Source organism: Chenopodium album, chromosome 5, assembly GCF_948465745.1.
Source record: "Chenopodium album chromosome 5, dcCheAlbu1.1, whole genome shotgun sequence".
In the NCBI taxonomy this organism is placed as follows: Eukaryota; Viridiplantae; Streptophyta; class Magnoliopsida; order Caryophyllales; family Amaranthaceae; genus Chenopodium; species Chenopodium album.
Window position 1 is genome coordinate 78,694,025 of NC_137838.1, and position 18,116 is coordinate 78,712,140.

The following is an 18,116-nucleotide window of genomic DNA, read 5'->3' on the forward strand; positions in this document are numbered from 1 at the left end:
GTTTTGGGTCAGTTATATTTGGTTCAAAGATCAATTTTTCAAGATTAAGGCTTCGGTTGTTATTGAAATAGTACATGATCCAATTTCAGGTCACTTTTGGCTCAACTATTTTTCATACATTTCTTACTTAGGGTCAAAATGGTGTTCAAACCTAAGATTTTAGGCAGGTCCCAATCAGGTTTTTGAGTCAGGTAAAATCTAGACTTCTCATTTCACTTCAAATATCTGCGTCAGATACTCGTTACTTGTACATGAATTTATGACTCATGGACACTTCATAGTAAGCCAGACTCATGGACACTTCATAGTAAGCCAAACTCATGGAAAATTTTCGCAAGACGGCCTTGGGCATCTACCTGTGTCCTACACTTCTAGGCTCCAGCTAAAGTACAAGTAACAATACTAACTGAGAAATTCTCTACCTGTATGATTGTTCTGTTCTGGCAAAGAATATAGGTAAAAAAACTGAAGGGGATTTCAGAAACACAGCCCCATTCATCTTATAAAAACTCCAATTCATTAGTTCAAATAGTTCCTGAACATTTGCATTACACTTACATGGCAGGAACAAAAAAAAAGACCCTCCAATAAAACAAACATATCATATGAGGCATACATATCAGCAACATAGATCAAGATTATAGCAAGCTTCAAGTTTGTTTTTGCAGCAAAACCAGAAAGCAACTGCCACAAGGATTAGATCCCACAACGGTCTCTTCTCTAAGCTTTCTCAATAGTTGGTCCCGTCTTTTTGAGGGTTAGTTCCAGCATCAAACTGAAATATTTGAATTGCATGCTCACTTGCAAGATAGTTTCCAAACTTCTCTGAGGTTTGATGAGCCATCAGCCACTTCAGCAATTAAGCTGGCTATCATCATACCTGCAACATCAGTCAGCAACAAATTAAGCCAATTAACCACAGGTCAGAGATGGCAAGCAACAGAATCTCTGCAGTAAACTTCTTGATACTCCGTAGTAAGTTGTGAATAAAAAGCCCAAATCTCCATTTGTCCCATATTATAATGCCCAAATTGGCCATTGTATATCAACAGAACACCTTTCTTTTCAAGTAAAATCTCTCTTCCTATATCTCTCTCTAACTCCAAGCTTTTTCTTACATATTCTTTCTATCCACAATTCTTAATCTCTATAACATTTCCAAGTAAGCTTAATTATAAAGGACGGAAAAGGTATTAATTAATCCACCAAACAATACTACATGTATAGAAAACATGGAAAAATATACTTCATGAGATTTTTGAATTTTTCTATCGTAGCCAGCATAAATAACCCTCTGTTTTTGCCTAATGCATTAATCTCTCAATATTTATGAAAGACAATGTTGAGCATCCTATGGCATGCAACCAAAAAACCTACCATCTTTCTCTGCAATAGATATGAATTGCCTTGATCCTCCACCTACTCCAAAATAATGCTTCTTTGCAGAAAAATAGATAACACCATGCGGACGGCTGACACACTGCAGGAGTAGTACATACTATGTTTAGTCTTGGAAAAAAAAACAATTTTTTTCCAGCAAAATGCAAATACAAAAGAGAAACACTAACAACATACTTTCTTAATAAGATTGTAAAGGCTCTGTAGAGTGGAGATGGAATAAACAGTCTCAGCCATTAAAATCACATCATATCCTGTATTTGGATTGTCATCAGATGATGTGGCATTAATACTGTCTGGGTGAGCATGGGAAAGAATTCGATCAACTTCTCTCCAATCACCAGCAAAATAACGAATTTCACAATTATCAGCAATACTAGTTCCTGACGGCAGATTTGCATTCACGTTTGGAAGAGTGAGACATTTTAAGACCTCTACATTGAAATCCTGAAAATGAATGGAACCTGCACCCTGACACAAGAATAAATTTGAACAGCTGAGCAAATGAGAGGGAGCAGGGAGGGGGACAACGAATGAACAGTTAGCAGTGAGACAGTGACGTGCTCACCTTGAGGGAGGCAAAAATTCCAGGAAGCCCATGGCCACATCCAAGCTACAAACAACAAAGGTTACACTGTTACTAAAAACTTAAAAGGCATGGAATTAAAAAAATTATTAAATGAAAAATCCAGCAGAATTCCATTTTCATTGAAAAACCAATTGAAAAGATAATTCGTTATCTCAACATATCTAGATATCACTTCGAGGCTCGAAGCTATACAATTGTTCACATTGGATAAGGCTAAGGAATCATCAGCACATGCCTACTACCTATAGGCTACAATCAAGGTCAAATCATTACCCATACCATCACGAAGGGCCAAATTCTATGCACCGTTAACAGTCTTAACACATAATGCAAGCCAAACTGACACATGACACCTCAAAGGAGGTCATACATGAGGTTGCTTGCCAAAATCCATGGCGCCTCTTTAGGCAAGTGGAAATTTTAGATGGAAATTGGAAAGGAGCATCTTCCCAAGTCCCCCAAGCAATAATCTAGAGTCATGGGTTACCATTGACCATGCGATTATAGATAATAATTAGAGTACAAACGAAGATGACATATGTGAAACCTATATGAAGGCTAGAACTTCCACCCCCAGAGAAAGCCAACCTTGGCATTCTTTGTTTCTCATCAATATAAAATAACAAACAAAAATAATCACCTGAAAATTAAAAGCCCACCTCTAAGACTCGCTTCCCTTCAAATGATAAATCCCCTTTTTGAATCTCTGAATGGAGAGCTTTCACCAAATCAAGCGAGCCTTCCCAGAGTTTAAGACCTCCTGTCCTCCATATAATTTATAATACCAATTGCTAGTTAGTAAATAATATAGTAAATCATAATATAAGCGTCACAGGAAAACCAAAAAGTAAATTACTTTGCACACCTTCATATTTCCCAGGAACCAAATCAGAGTTTGGCAATGCAAAAACCTCTCGTGTACTCACCCGACCCTGTAAATTTTTTTAAAAAATGTTCAAACTTTATTGCACATCAAATCAACATGTCAAATTTGGTTTTCTACCCAGCCCCTTCCCCACTTCCCATTCTACAAGTCAAAAGCAATGTAAGGAAAAGAATATGTAAGGCTTTTATTATCCAAGAAAGAAGAAGAAAATATCTTGTCAACAAATGAAATTAAGATACAACTTTTAATCAAAAAATATCATAAACAAATTTAAGTTTTTATGCAAGACCTAAGTACAATCATCTTGGAGCATGTCAATTGTCAAAGGTTAGAGCTTAGACATGTAAGGTTTATAAATAGAATTAATAGAAACAGTTTTCTAAAATAATTTACAAAAAAATTGCATCAGTTTCTAAGTTGATTGATCAAGAGTTCTTTAAATTCTCTGCCATCTTCTTTACATAGGTGATTTAAGTGTCTTTCAAGTTTTCAAACACATTATCGTCACAATGAATCAAACATCAAGAAAAGCTCCTACTCAAACCATTGCTTGAACAAGTTTATTCGAAGACTATCTAACTATTTCTTCCCCTTTTCGCCTACTAGTCCAGTACTAACTACCTTTTAATGTCTCACAATAGCATGTTCTACAAAATTCTTCAACAAAAGTTCATGAAAAGAATGTGTATTGAGTCTATCCTTCTAATCAAAATGTCAAATCACTAGGCTATACATCTTTGTATAGTTCTTAACATTAAGTTTCCAACACTTTCCAGTATCCATTCCGAATGCATAATAAAATCATGTGTCGATCAGTGTTACTAAAGTTTATAAATTTCCACACTCCAATTTCCTCTACAACTTAAACAATTCAGTAAAAACAATTACATAAAATAATGCGTAGTAAATAAAGCTTACCTTAAGCAAAGTAACAACCCCCAAATCAACCTTCTCAACAGTATACTTCACAGAAGTAGATACCTAAATATATCAATACCCAACAAAATTATAAACAAAAAATGCCCATAAAATAGCTAAAAATTCACAAAAAATTATAATCAAAAAATAAAATTGACAAACCTCAGAAGGGAGTACTTCAACACAAGGGGGAGGAGGAGGAAGAGGGGTTTCTGGGAAATTCAAAAACCCTAATCCTCCATTATTGGGCTTATTCTTGCTCTCATCAGCTGATTGAAAAAGCTGAAACGATCTAACCCCTGTATTCTATTTACAATAAGAAAACAATAGCGATTACAGAAACAATAAAAGACAAAATTTTGAAGATAATTGGTAGGAAAGCTAACCTCGGAATTTGCCGCCATTTTTGCAGTTCACCGGAAAAACCCAGCTGAAATAGAGGATTGTAATGTGTAAGCTATAAAGTCTAAAGCTCTCTCTTTTAGTATGGCTTTAAAAATTATGGGCTAATTGTATTGGAGAGGTATACAGCCCATTGCTATGCTCTAAGTCCAATCCTTTAATTACCTCCATGCGGATATGGATTCGGGTATGAATACGGATTTGGATAGGAGCATACGGTGTAGAAGGTTCAATTCAGGTGCATCTTTCAAAGACAGAAATTATTTTAATTATAGATTAAAAAAACAGTTTAGATGTTATAGAACTATCAATTGTAAGGTATGGGACTTGGCTCCACTTGAGTCTCACATCGGTCATATGAGGGGTTGATGTGGAATTTATATAGAACAATGGGCTCTTCTTCCTTTGAGCTAGCTTTTGGGGTGGCTCTCCTATTGTCCTATATCAATGGTATCAGAACCAAGATCGGAGTGGTGGCCCTCGAAGTTGGTGGCCTGGATGAAGTCAGTCGTGACCAAACGTGGTTGTGACCAACTAAGACGTCGGTCCTACAATTTCATCTAGTTAACTAGTTTGTTCGAATATAAATACATGTTATTTTTTGTACCAATTGTACGATGTTGAATTCAAACATTATCTTAATAAAATAACAACTATTTCACTTTTTAATTACTAAAACAATGTATTTCCCTTTTTTTCATTTTCAAAAAACTCAATAATAGTATGTTACATGGTGTTGTCAATTTTATAATACCTTTACTAGTATGATATTTTCAGTGACTTTTATGATTAGATTTTTGGTCCAATTAGTAGGTAAAAAGTTTTTAAGTGACTAAAGTGTTGTACAACCGTCCATTATAAACTCAAAGAATCAAATTCTTCTCAAAAAACTTTATTGCAATTAGTGGATGGAGAGTCGTATCGTGAGAGAATTACTCTATATCCTCGACATTTTATGGAACTATAGCCTAAACGCATTCACGATTGCTTTAGAAGTTTTTACTACAAGGACTCTCTTTAGTAAACTGAAATTGACTTTTTATGATCAACAATTTAAAACTTTGACAACAAATTTATTTATTTATTTATTTTATTTTATTTTATTTTTGGTATGAATCAACTAGTAGATTAATGAATTAAAATATCAAACATACAAGCTATATCCACCATATACGACTTTCATACACAAGTAACATAATCATTTCCAATGTAAATATCCAAATGTAATATGCTTTAATTTTATTATAAATAAATAAATAAATAATTTATCACTACAAACTCTATCTAGATGTTTGCGGCTTGAACTTATTCTTCTTCCACTAAGCCTAGATTCTTATTATTAATTAATATGAGACATGTAACCAAAAATAAGAATCAAGATTTTTGTAATCAGAGAAATAATGAATCCAATACTTTAGAGTTTCATTAGCAACTTTGGGAATAAAGTAGTATGGAGGGAATAACACGTAACACCATAAATTATATTCTCAATATGGTCGACTAATCTCATGCACCTACGTATTCATTATAAATATCACACTATAGACAAGTATATCTCCTACACACCACAAAAATTAGATCGAATTTCTTACTCCAAATTACAACCAATTAATAATTATAATTACATTGTGAAATAATATGACATGGGGATGGGGATATGGGCATCAACACACATCACCATGGCAAGGCTCATATGGCTATGGTGGTAACCCATATGGTTATGGAGACTATCATCATGGAGGGCACCATGGTTATGGTCATCATGGTGGTCATCACCATGATTATTATGATCACGATCATCATCACCATCACGGTCATTATGATGATCATCACCACCATGGCCACCATCACCATGGTCATCACGACGGCCATCACCACCATCACCATGGCCACCATCATTATGATGATCATTGTTCATAAAACTCATTATTTATATGAGGTTTTATGTAAGATATATGGCTAAACTTTGTTGTTATGCTTTTGTGAGATGAGTTTCAATTCTATGTACTAGAAGAATAAAGAATGCCCTGTTCTATATTATGTGTAACTTAGTTTGTAGTCTTTGTACTAGCTAGTTATATGACTTTATGATGTACTCCTTATTTGTGTGTGTAATATTAGTAAGATTAACTTTTTATTATATGATAATCAAATCTAGGGTAGTGTAGAGTACGGTCTAGACCGCACCAAACCGCAATTTTGCGGTTTGGTGCGGTTTGGAAATTACGGTGCGGTTTTCAAATTTGACCAAACCGCAGTTTTGCGGTTTGGTGCGGTTTCAAAAAAATTTCAAGCCAAACCGCAATTTAACGCTAAGACTCTTATATGGAAAGAAGACTCTTATATTGTATTTATATGTACTGAATTGTGTGGGTCATTATTAAGAAAACCAAAGTTTTCCTTTCTTATTACTCTCTGTTTCTTGTGCTTTGGAGTTGTAATGGAGTGGTTGTGGTTTACTTAATGATTTTGCTCAATGTTTGCCTTGGCATGTTACTGGGTCACTATTAACATTGAAGTAAAGCACTACTTCTTTGTTGAATTATTTGCATAGTTGTACAGTTTCTAAGTAAAAATTTCATAATAAAAGATTAGCAAATAATCATTATTTGTGAGGTAAAAAAATTATGGAAAAACCGCAAACCGCACCGCACCAAACCGTATTTTGCGGTGTGGTTTGTATAGAATTGCGGTTTGGTGCGGTTTGAAAAAATCACAAACCGCAATTTTGCGATTTGGTGCAATTTTGCACTGTGCACAGCCCTAATCAAATCCATATGAAATTTTCACTTAGTAATTTAGTATGTTCTAATTATTCGACGTTCGTCATTTCCTTATAAGTGTCGTGGTGCCTACCTAGCTAGTAGTAATAAGTAGGACATATAATGAATTTAATATATTTTATAGAATATATAAACAACCCATTTATACTGTATAGTAATACATGCATGTATCAATAACAACATAAAGATATGGTCATATGGTAACTTGGTAAGTAATGAGTGGGTATGATTGATAATCTAATGAGGGACACCTTAATAGGATCTCGGGATACCAAGTTGCTATTTAGAAGTTTAGAACCATGCATCTTTTGCAAATTTTCACTACCAATGCAATACAACTCCGAAATAGCCACATTAATAAACAATACTCAAGTCCTGTTCTCATTTGATTGAATTGAGCTGAACTGAACTTTAACTTAACTTATTAGAGCTGAACTGAACTTAATTGAACTGATTAGAGTTGAACTGAACTGAATATTTTATAACAGAAGGAAATTAAGAGCTGAACTGAACTGAACTGAATTGAACTAAACTTAACTTATTAGAGCTGAACTGAAAATAATCGTATCAGAACAGGGCCTCATTCTAATGACTTTATTATAGACCTGCTGAGATATTTGTTATGGCTTCAAACTACTTAAATGGCCTTGAGGGATAAGCCATATATTCTCTTCAATTTTGGAAATTTTTTCCAAAAGTGGTCCAAAAGCATGGAAGCCTTTAGTTTTGGAAATTTAACGACTTTTTTGGGCAAAAACAATGAGAGTTCAGTGTGTTCTGCATGAACTCCACGACGTTCAAGGAGGGCAATTGGGTGGTTGAACCCCACTTCACCTCTAATCTGAAAAGAGGAAAACCTATAGTGTTTTACTGTTTTAGAGAGGAAAACCCGCGTTAAAACCAAAAAGGGCTTTGTATTTAGGGATGGAGGAAGCAATGATCAAAATTGCGTCTTTGTAAATGTACCAATCAAAAATTCAAAATGCATTTAAAAAAAATGGAATTCAAACTTTTGACTTAACATCTACCATTTTGTCCTCAACTAAAGTCAACATCGACAACTTTGAACACAAAAATTAAAATTAAAAAAAAAACAATTTCTTCAACAACCACTCTTTTTCATTTTCTCTCTCCTCGACCTTCCACAGTTTCAGCGATGGAAACCTCAACTTCCGGCAATGGCGGCGGCGGCGGTGGTGGCGGAGGTCCGGCGCCGTTTCTGTTGAAGACATACGACATGGTAGACGATCCGTCGACCAACGAGATCGTATCTTGGAGTGATTCCAACACTAGTTTCATCGTTTGGAATCCTCCTGAATTTGCTAGGCTTTTGCTTCCTACTTACTTCAAGCATAGCAATTTCTCCAGTTTCATTCGTCAGCTCAACACTTACGTAATTTTCTCTCAATTTTTTTTCGTTTTCTACTTTGATTAATTTGCTTAATTTTAGGTTTTTGATTCAACTATGTCGAATTTTGAAAGTTTTGTTCTGTTTCTTATGTTGTTGTTGATTAATTTGCTTAATCTTATTGGAAATTTGTAGTTTTTGTTCTGTTTCTTATTATGATGTTAATTAATTTGCGTTAATCTTATTTGTGATTCATTTTTTTAGGACTTTTGTAGTTTTTGTTTTGTTTAGTAGGATGATGTTGATTAATTTGCTTAATCGTACGTTTTTGAATCGTTTTTGAGGAAATTTGTAGTTTTTATTCAATTTCTTATGAATTTTATGATGATTTTTGATATTAATAGGTGTTGTTGAAGTGTTGATTGTGTTATTGTACTGGACTTTTGGTTATCTATGCGAATTTAAGAACTTGCTTGATTGTAAGATTAGTTCAGGAATTAATAGGCTGATTGAAAGGCAACTTTGTTCTAAGCGGTATTCGTGTAGCAATTGGTGTTATGGATGTTTAGTTTATGGGAGGCGGTATTGGGATCCGTTGTAGGGGAAAAGATCACCCGATTGATTGAGTTGTCGAATGGCTTGTTCTCCCTGGTCTGAATTGGAGGGTCAATTCCTTCTCTTAGAACCGTACGTGAGAGTTTCCCACCTCATGTGTCATGTCTATTAAGTTTAGACAAAATGCAGACAAGTTCTATGAAACAATTACTGAATCAGCCCTGGCTTCAAATGTTTCAGACAAGTTTTGTGAAACAATTACTGAATCAAAGATAGTATAGGTTGGTAGGTGGTTTGTAGTTGGTGTAGTGAAAGGTTTTGAAGTACTACGTATATTACATTCTGTGCTAGTAGGGTTTACACTGCTTTCGCTTGATCCTTGAATGAGCTTTATGAGAAGCCCTTTAACAATTAGTTTTTCATGTATTTGAGACTCTAGGTTAAGACATGGGTTGATATAATTGTGAATGATGGTAAATTTAATGCGTAGCCTTTTTATGATTTTGTATATCTGAGATTCTGAGCTAAGAAATGGGTCGTAATGATTGTGAGTGATAAGAATTTGATTGCTTGTACAGATTCTGGATATCTTACACCGTGAAACTAGTTGATTGTTACTCATTAGGGTCTGTGTAGACTATGTTTGTATTTTAGGAGCTGTTTAATCTGAAATCTGGATGTAGTTAATCCTGATAATGATCCCCATCTTTTTATTTGACATGTCAACCTTTGATTTGAATTGTGAAATTCATGATTCAGAAAGTTGGAATCTGCTTCTGATGTATCGTTATTCATTACACTCAAGGTGAATGACCTATCGCTGCTCTGATTTCGTAATAGTGTACTGCTGGAGGTGTCTTCCGATTACATTGCTGTTGGTCATTGTTACTCCTTGTTATTTCAACTTTCAAGTTTCTTTGTCAAATTAAGGGCTTGTTTGAAAATAAGAGCCTGAATATGGTTGGTTTAAGGCTAATTTAATCATGTCAAGTGAACTGAACATGGAACATTAATTTTTTTTTTTTGGCAGGGATTTCGGAAAATTGACCCAGAAAAATGGGAATTTGCGAATGATGATTTTATAAAAGATAAGAAGCATCTCTTGAAAAATATCCACCGGCGAAAGCCCGTCCATAGCCACAGTCATCCTCCACCAGATCCAGAAAGAGCAGCATTTGAGGAAGAGATGGAAAAGCTTAGTCGTGAGAAAAATGAACTTGATGCAAAAGTTTCAGGTTTCAATATGCACCATTGTGCGGCAAAGTCTCAACTTGAAGATGTCACGCTGCGACTTTGCGATATGGAGAAAAGGCAAGAGAAGCTAATTACCTACTTGCAAAAAGCAGTTCAAAATCCTGCTTTTGTTGATCATCTTTCTCAGAAAATAGATGCTATGGACCTCACGGCATATAACAAGAAGAGGCGGTTGCCCCGATCCGATCACTTCCTACCAGCAGGGGAGAATAATTTTGGGGACAACCAAAGCTTTTGCAGACCAGAGGTTGCTAATATTTATCAGCAAGATTTGTCGAATAAACTTAAGCTAGAGCTGTCCACAGCTGTTTCTAAGATGAATTTGGTCTCAAATAGTACACATAGCTCAAATGAAGACTGGGCAAGTCCAACAAGGAGATCATCTGGGACAGACCCAAAAGATTCAGAATTGGGTATATGTACACTGCCATTTGCCACAGAAACTTTTGATTTGTCAGACGCTGGAACATGCCTGGGATTTAAGATGGATGCTTCATTGTCGGACAAAGTTGGGGTAAAGGAATGTTCAGGTTTGCCGTCTTTGCAGCAAAACATGGTGTCAGCAGAAGAATGTGATGCGATATGCTGCCAGTTGAATCTTTCATTAGCTTCTTCCCCTGTACAACTCAATCAAAATGCCTATTCAAGTCGAGCAACCCATATGGACGTGGATGCTAGTGGATCTCAAGGAACAAAACCTGATGCCAGCGGTAGTAATAGAGATGGACTGGGGGTGGCTTCAAAGAACAATCATCCAATTGTTAATGTTGCCAATTCGTCATCATCACAAGAGACTCGGAGTCATAACCAGGATCCTACTCCTGCTGCACCTGCCCGAGTAAATGACCACTTCTGGGAGCAGTTTTTGACTGAAAGGCCTGGAGCTTCAGATACAGAAGAGGCTTCTTCATGTTATAGGGCTCTACCTGGTGATGAGCAAGAAGATAGAGGGTCAAGCCATGGAATTTCCAGAAATGCAAAGAATTTGGGTAAGCTCACTCTTTGAGCTGCTACATATATTATGAATAGGATTTGTATAGACAATTACATTTTTCATTCTGTTGAAATTATCCAGATCTATACGATTTAAACTATGCCAACCATAATTTAAGTTGAATCGACTAAACATTAAATGTTGTATTTTGTATATAATAATCTAATACGAGTAGTATTCTGCTGAAATCTAATTGTTTCTTTTGATAACTGCTAGTTGCTCGGCTTGCTCATGCAATTAGCTTATCCTTGTTTTCCTCTTTACGCCTTTTAGTTGCAGACCTTGCAATGCATTAGCTATTGTTTTCTAGAATGCCAATTAAAATGTAGATTTCTGTAGTCTCTTTTTTATCATCGAATGTGACAAATAGCTGATAAAGCTTGCCATATTTTTATCCAAGTTCCCTAGAGTCGCCCATAAACACTCTAGATGGAAAGGTTCAAATATGTCATAAGTTTACAGGACTTGAGCCATTATTAGAAGCCTTTTACTTCCTTTCCTTATAGCGCCAGACCTAAATCCTACTGTAACTCCTCGTTTTTCTCTGTTACCTACTTTCGATACCCAACAAAACTAAACACTTCAAAGACCAGCCAAACGGCCCAAACCTTCATAAACTAGTCGAGCCTAACACTTGGACAAGTATCATCATCTAATAATTCACTAACATCCCTATTATCGACCTGGAAGCTAGCAAAAAAGTAGGCTCACGAGTGTAACAAGGCTCAGCCATTCTTGTCTTGTATAGATTTGGATCTGTTACAGCCGCTAACCAATTTTCAAAGTACCTGACAAAATATGCTTTTCATTCTGCTTTTTTCCCCCTCTTCTTGTCCTTAAGCTGTAGGCTTGTGCAGTACAATATTCTACGGATTAGCTCATTACATTAGGTAGTGACTAGTGACTTAGTGAGCCACTGAAGTTAGTCAAACATTATTAGTAGTTTCTATCTCATCACTGTCTAGCTTCTGTTGACCTTTGTTGCTAATGGAGCTCACAATGGTTTACATATGTAATACAGTAAGACTGTTGACAGTGGAAGTGATTTCAGCACCTTTAAATTGATTCCCACACTTTTACTCGTGAGCGGAGTCGCAACAAATTATTATATGCACTCGGGAACTCCGAAAGTACCTGAAAATGGTGCTCTCGGCCATGCTCTCCCTTTAAAGGTTGAGCATGTCATGCGCACCTCAAGTTGAGATAGGAGCACTGTCTTAGGTACCCTTAGATGCAATGTATATTGCATACTCTATTACTTAAGGGTTGCCACTTGCTAAATAGCCTAAGTTACAATCAACGAATAGTCTGTGGATTATATTATACTGAATAGTCTGTGGATTATATTATACTGAATAGCTTGCTGTCAGCCACTGTGTCATATTATAATCCTGATCACATACTTAGACAACTAACATTTTGCAAAAAAAATATCCAATGTTCACTTCCACTACAAATACTATTCACAATCTTTAAGATAAGAGCATTACAGCTAGTTCATAACCTTATTCCTTCCAACGTCACTCTCTGCCTTTTATGGAGCAACAAAAGCCTCACTTCCTCCTAGTCACCTTCCCGGCGCAAGGCCACATCAATCCGGCCCTCCAATTCGCCAAGCGGCTCCTACAAGCTGGGGCCGATGTCACCTTTATCACCGCTGCCTCTGGCCACCGATGCCTTAAAAAGGCCACGGTTCCTAAGGGTATGAACTTCACCACGTTTTCTGATGGGTATGGCGATAGTTTTAAGGTCGCCGATACAGATTTAATGAACTACCTCTCAATGTTTCGCCAGCGTGGGGTTGAGGCCTTATCGGAGTTCCTTGACAAGAGTGTTGTCGAGGGTAAACAAATTACATGCGTGGTGCACACAATCCTACCTTGGGCCGCCGAGGTGGCATGTAAGTTTCACTTGCCATCCGCGCTCCTTTGGGTTCAACCTGCCATGGTTTTTAATATCTACTATTACTATTTCAATGGCTACGGTGAGGCTATAAATGAATGTGAAAAAGACCCCTCATGGTCGTTAGAATTACCAAACATACCATTGAAGCTCAAAGCACGTGACCTCCCCGTATTCCTTCTTCCTTCCAACCATTCCCTTTACACTTTTGCCATCCCTTCATTCCAAGAGCAAATGCAACAATTAGAGATTGAGGATAAGCCAATAATCCTAGTGAATACCTTTGAAGCTTTAGAAGTTCATGCTTTAAGAGCTATTGAAAGGTTCAACTTAATTCCTATCGGCCCTATCTTTCCCTCCGCCTTGTTGAATGGAAAGGACCCCTCCGACAAATCCTTTGAAGGGGACCTCTTCCAACAATCTAAGGAGGCAGATTACATGGAATGGCTAAACTTGCAAGGAAAGAATTCCAAGGTGATCTACTTGTCGTTTGGAAGCATCTCAGTGCTATCCAAGCCGCAGATGGAGGAGTTAGCCAGAGCCCTAATACAGACCCACAGGCCGTTCCTGTGGGTCATTAATAGGGAGAAGGCGAGCCATGGAGTAAATGTAGAGGGTAATAGTGAAGAAGAGTTGAGTTGCATGGAGGAGCTGAAACAACAAGGGCTAATAGTCCCATGGTGCTCCCAAGTGGAGGTGTTAGCCCACCCCTCAGTGGGATGCTTTGTGACACATTGTGGATGGAACTCGACATTGGAGAGCCTAGCATATGGTGTCCCCATGGTCGGGTTTCCACAATGGACGGATCAAACAATGAATGCTAAACTGATGGAGGATCTATGGAAGACCGGGGTAAGGGTCAATTTGAGTGAAGAAGGAGGTGATGTATTAGTTAAGAGTGATGAGATTAAGAGGTGTTTGGAAGAGGTTATGGAGAGTGAAGAGATTAAGGAGAATGCTAAGAAATGGAGAGAATTGGCGGTCAAAGCGGTCAACGAGGGTGGATCGTCTAATATGAACTTGAAGGCTTTCATGGAGGAATTGTTCAATAATAATGTTGATTCCAAAAAGATTCATAAATGATGAAGAGTTTGATTAATACATGATTTTTTTGCATTACATTTGTTGACTGTTAAATGTTAATTACTACTTTATTACAAGCTTAACCGATAAAAAAATATTACCTCAATAGTCAACATCAACACTATACTAGTTTCAATAATATGCTAGCTAGTCTTTGGTACGAATGTATGATTAATTTCTTTGTGTTTTTAGCTATTCTCTAGCGCTACAATTATCGTGTTGGCTATTGTAAAAAAAACTTTTGTTAGCATTGAAATTTGAATTGATTATACTCCATTTGTTCTTTAAAATTCAACTTAATTATCCATTTAGGTGTTTCACAAGATTTGACCCGTTTTTAATTTATTACTCGTACAAAGTATCAGAGTATATTTTTTGGCTAATTTTATTTACTATATCACCCCTATTATCCATCATTATTTATGTCTAAATTGGCGATGATTGCTTCCCTCTTTTTGTGGAGATTAGTGGAGCTATAATTAGTACATTAAAATGAAGGTCAATGAACCAATAAGCTCAATTGAACAAGACAGATCTAAAGCCACTACACTAACATTGGAAACACACAAATCCTTTGAGCATTCACACCTAAACCCAAATTTATGGGTCGGGCTTTCTAAGTGGTGGAGAATACTTCATTGAAATACTTTATGTCCATAATTAGTCGGTGCATGTGTACAAGATACATTATTTATTGTATCGTAACAAGTTTTGGATCTGTTTCGGGTATGGATTAGATAACTTGCATTTAGGGTCGATATGTGTCATATGTCACTCTAATCCGATATGAAACTGGTATAGTTAAGACATGTCAACAACCCTAAACAAATAAAGAGTTTAAAACGAGTACACATTGCATATTCCAGCTTACGACAAACCTATGAAGACAGCTTGAATTTGCCAATGAGTGGCAATTGTCATATTTTGACCCACCAATACAATAAACAACCATAACATAAAAGTAGTTTTTATAGTACAATGTTGGTAGTAATTTCAAGATAACGACACAAAAATTGTAAGGACTAAACATAATTGAATATAATCTATAACTTACTCTTACTAGAAATTTTATCCCAACACACATTATCATTTGTGCTAATCAATTTTATGATTTATATTCTAATCAAAGAGATTATTTATTGAGAGAAAAGTAAAAGTGTAGACATTTTGTTCTCATCACAACTTTTATCTAGTTATGTAATTTCCAAAAATTCGTATATTTATAAAGTAGATCACAATTACCAATCAAATGAATATTTTTGTCGATCATCGTAAAAACCATCATATTTGTTGACTGCCTATGAAAGGAACATATCAACCTTACTAAAGTTGGCTTCTATCACAATATTGAACATATAAGCTTTAATTAATTAACGAAGGATGACAAATTGACAATAGAAAAAACATCATCGCCAATCCAAAAAGGCTATAACTATAGTCAAACTATAAGAGTGATGCAGAAGGTATTTGATTCTTACACTAAATACAATATCGTACTTAAACTGTTTTTCGAGAACTAATCTAGCTGACATCCATAAACACGAGTTGGTCTACCAAGATGTCACTCATGCCATATCACTTTGAGTTGGCCCTTTCTAACCATATTATTTATGACACAACAAGCAAACATTTAGTATCTCTCTTTCGCTCTCGGTGGACCACTAGTTCAGACCGTGACCCTTACCATATTTAATGTCTCTCAACTAGGTAAAAATCAAATCTTTTGTTGAACCAAAAACAAAATCCCAAAAAAAAACAAAAAAATTCACTCACTCATCAAACAAAAACCCTTTAATCTTTCCCACAAAACTCCCAAATTAGCAATGCTCACAATCAAACTCAAATTACTTATTACATTACTCATAATCTTACAAACCCATCTCATATTCTCAAAAGGGTACTCAGATTTGAGCTTAAATTCAACAGAAAATGATGAAATGGTGAAAAGGGTTTGTGATGAAAAGATGGGAAATTGCCCTGTTGCAACTGAAGCAGAAGAATTTGAGGTTGATTCAGAGATAAACAGAAGAATTTTGAGTATGAGGAGAAAATATATAAGTTATGAAACATTGAAGAGAGATGTTGTGCCTTGTTCAACACCAGGATCTTCATATTACAGTTGTGGTGCTACACCAGCTAACAGATACAGAAGAGGTTGTAGTGTTATCACTAAATGTGCTAGAATGTACTGATTTTTCAAGTTTCTCTCTTGAAAAAAGAACCAAATTTTCAGGGTAATTGTGTTATCATTTTTTTAATTTGTTGTGGTTTATTTGATTTGATCTTCTGTGTAATTGATATTAGTATGATTAATTAATGTGTTAGATACAGTAGTAAAGGGTTAATTATCTTATTTTTATCTTTGTTTGTGGTCTAATTTTATCTGGGATTGGACTCATTGGAGTACTAATTGAATTTTGTGAATTGGGATATTATTGATGAAATGACAGTTAATTACTATAAAAATAATGGTAATTTTGCTGTAATTTCTGTTCTGTTTGACTGTAACTGCAGAAGAAAATCTGACCATGATGGAATATATTAACAATTTTTTTTTTTATGGGCACAAGTGCAATGGTCTATGTCTATGGTGTGAATGTGATCCTGCTATTCCAAGACAATGTCACTATCCAAATTCACAGCCTATGGTTCGCTTTGTTACTCCGTCAATCCGATCACCATGTCGTCTGCGTCCGATCAACTCGTACCCTTTGATCGGAAAGTCAATTTTCGAAAATGAGATGTAAAACATGTAAAAATCATAATGAGCAAATTGTGCTCGAGTACATATGATATGATTTCATTTTCATTTCATATTCGTTTCCATATTGGTACGTCGACGAGTACATAGAAAAATTCAACAAGAAAGTCTCACACGAAGACGAACAACGAAGAAGAACGCATTAGTTGAACAAAGCCTAATTCACATATAAAGGGTGTGAATATTACCTAATTTCATTTCAAATTATTCAATTTCAATTCCAATTTCTTCAATTTCAATTTTTTTATACAATTTTGGGAGGATTTTTTTGTTGATTGCATCGCAAGTTTTCTCCGCCATTAATCCTTCAATTTCGACCTTCGTAATTTCTCTCTCCTCTGTAATTGTTGGCGAAATTTCTGGGTTGAAGAAATTTCTGTAAAAAAAAATGAAGACTTCATTGAAGAAATTGCTTAATCATCATAATAAGCACAATAACAAAGACAGAAAAATTCAGCCTCTTGTTCAATTGGACGAGCTTGCTAAAGCTTCCGAGGTATGTTTTTTTAGGGTTTAATTTCGATTTTTGATTGGTTTTTATGCAATGTTTATTCAATTTTAATGTATTATATTATTGGTGAAATTCAAGAATTTCATAATTCTGTAATTTTGATTGTTGTTAATATTTTGTAAAATGAATTTGAAATTAACGTGCAATTTTATGTTTTGAATTGAGCAGGCTATGCAAGATATGAAAGACTGTTATGATAGTTTGCTTTCTGCTGCTTCTGCGGCAACAAATAGTGCATATGGTATGATGATTCTTATTTTCTTTTTACACTTTAATTATTTTGTATATAAATTATGAATTAATGTAGTTAATTTTGCAATTGTAGCACAAAATTATTATGGAATTGTGTGTATAATTTTTTCTAAAATGATTTTTGATGTTCTTTAGAGTTTTCTGAATCATTGCGTGAGATGGGTGTTTGCCTCCTTCAGAAAATTGCATTGAATGATGATGAAGAATCTGGCGAGTTTTCGAAATTCGATTTAAATTCGATTTGATTTTCGTCTCTGAGCAGGCCACTTGATTCATCACCAGGACGAGAAATAACCAACTTACTTCTTAATTGAAGCTTAGCAATAAGAGTTCTTGATGATGACCCTGTGCTCGAGTTTGTTGAAATCTTGATCCAATCTATTTTGCATCAATTATCCAAATTGCGTAAAGATTGAGGAACTTAATAATACTTGAGTTTAATCATCTACTGTCTTTACTAGATAGAGTAAATGTCAAGGC

At 35.5% G+C, this 18,116-nt stretch overlaps 2 protein-coding genes, 1 long non-coding RNA gene and 1 pseudogene across 3 annotated transcripts; 3 read left to right on the forward strand and 1 right to left on the reverse strand.

Annotated features, from left to right (window-relative positions):
* Positions 1–457: 457 nt before the first annotated feature.
* On the reverse strand, positions 458–4,299 carry LOC145631227 (uncharacterized). The gene is made up of 9 exons (XM_081683316.1): positions 4,178–4,299; positions 3,954–4,097; positions 3,792–3,854; positions 2,853–2,919; positions 2,647–2,747; positions 1,967–2,011; positions 1,576–1,869; positions 1,378–1,480; positions 458–880 (listed from the first exon to the last, which is right to left on the reverse strand). Exons 1-9 carry the CDS (start codon positions 4,193–4,195, stop codon positions 798–800), a joined length of 918 nt encoding a protein of 305 aa, XP_081539442.1. The 5' UTR covers positions 4,196–4,299; the 3' UTR covers positions 458–797.
* Positions 4,300–8,049: 3,750 nt separating this feature from the next.
* On the forward strand, positions 8,050–11,315 carry LOC145632432 (heat stress transcription factor A-5-like). Its single transcript, XM_081684809.1, has 2 exons — positions 8,050–8,369; positions 9,910–11,315. Exons 1-2 carry the CDS (start codon positions 8,133–8,135, stop codon positions 11,137–11,139), a joined length of 1,467 nt encoding a protein of 488 aa, XP_081540935.1. The 5' UTR covers positions 8,050–8,132; the 3' UTR covers positions 11,140–11,315.
* Positions 11,316–12,562: 1,247 nt separating this feature from the next.
* LOC145631228 (UDP-glycosyltransferase 75C1 pseudogene) lies at positions 12,563–14,383 on the forward strand (annotated as a pseudogene).
* Positions 14,384–15,734: 1,351 nt separating this feature from the next.
* LOC145632434 (uncharacterized) lies at positions 15,735–18,107 on the forward strand. Its single transcript, XR_014112579.1, has 3 exons — positions 15,735–17,369; positions 17,553–17,625; positions 17,772–18,107. It is a non-coding gene; the product is annotated as an uncharacterized LOC145632434 (long non-coding RNA).
* Positions 18,108–18,116: the final 9 nt, after the last annotated feature.

Excerpts from the sequence above, each read along its gene's own strand:
- LOC145631227 (XM_081683316.1), bottom strand. Across the intron at positions 3,855-3,953 it reads TTGAAGTACTCCCTTCTGAG|GTATCTACTTCTGTGAAGTA; the intron begins GTTTGTCAATTT and ends TGATATATTTAG. Across the intron at positions 2,920-3,791 it reads GGGTTGTTACTTTGCTTAAG|GGTCGGGTGAGTACACGAGA; the intron begins GTAAGCTTTATT and ends AAAAATTTACAG.
- LOC145632432 (XM_081684809.1), top strand. The coding sequence starts at position 8,133 with ATGGAAACCTCAACTTCCGGCAATGGCGGCGGCGGCGGTGGTGGCGGA. Across the intron at positions 8,370-9,909 it reads TTCGTCAGCTCAACACTTAC|GGATTTCGGAAAATTGACCC; the intron begins GTAATTTTCTCT and ends TTTTTTTGGCAG.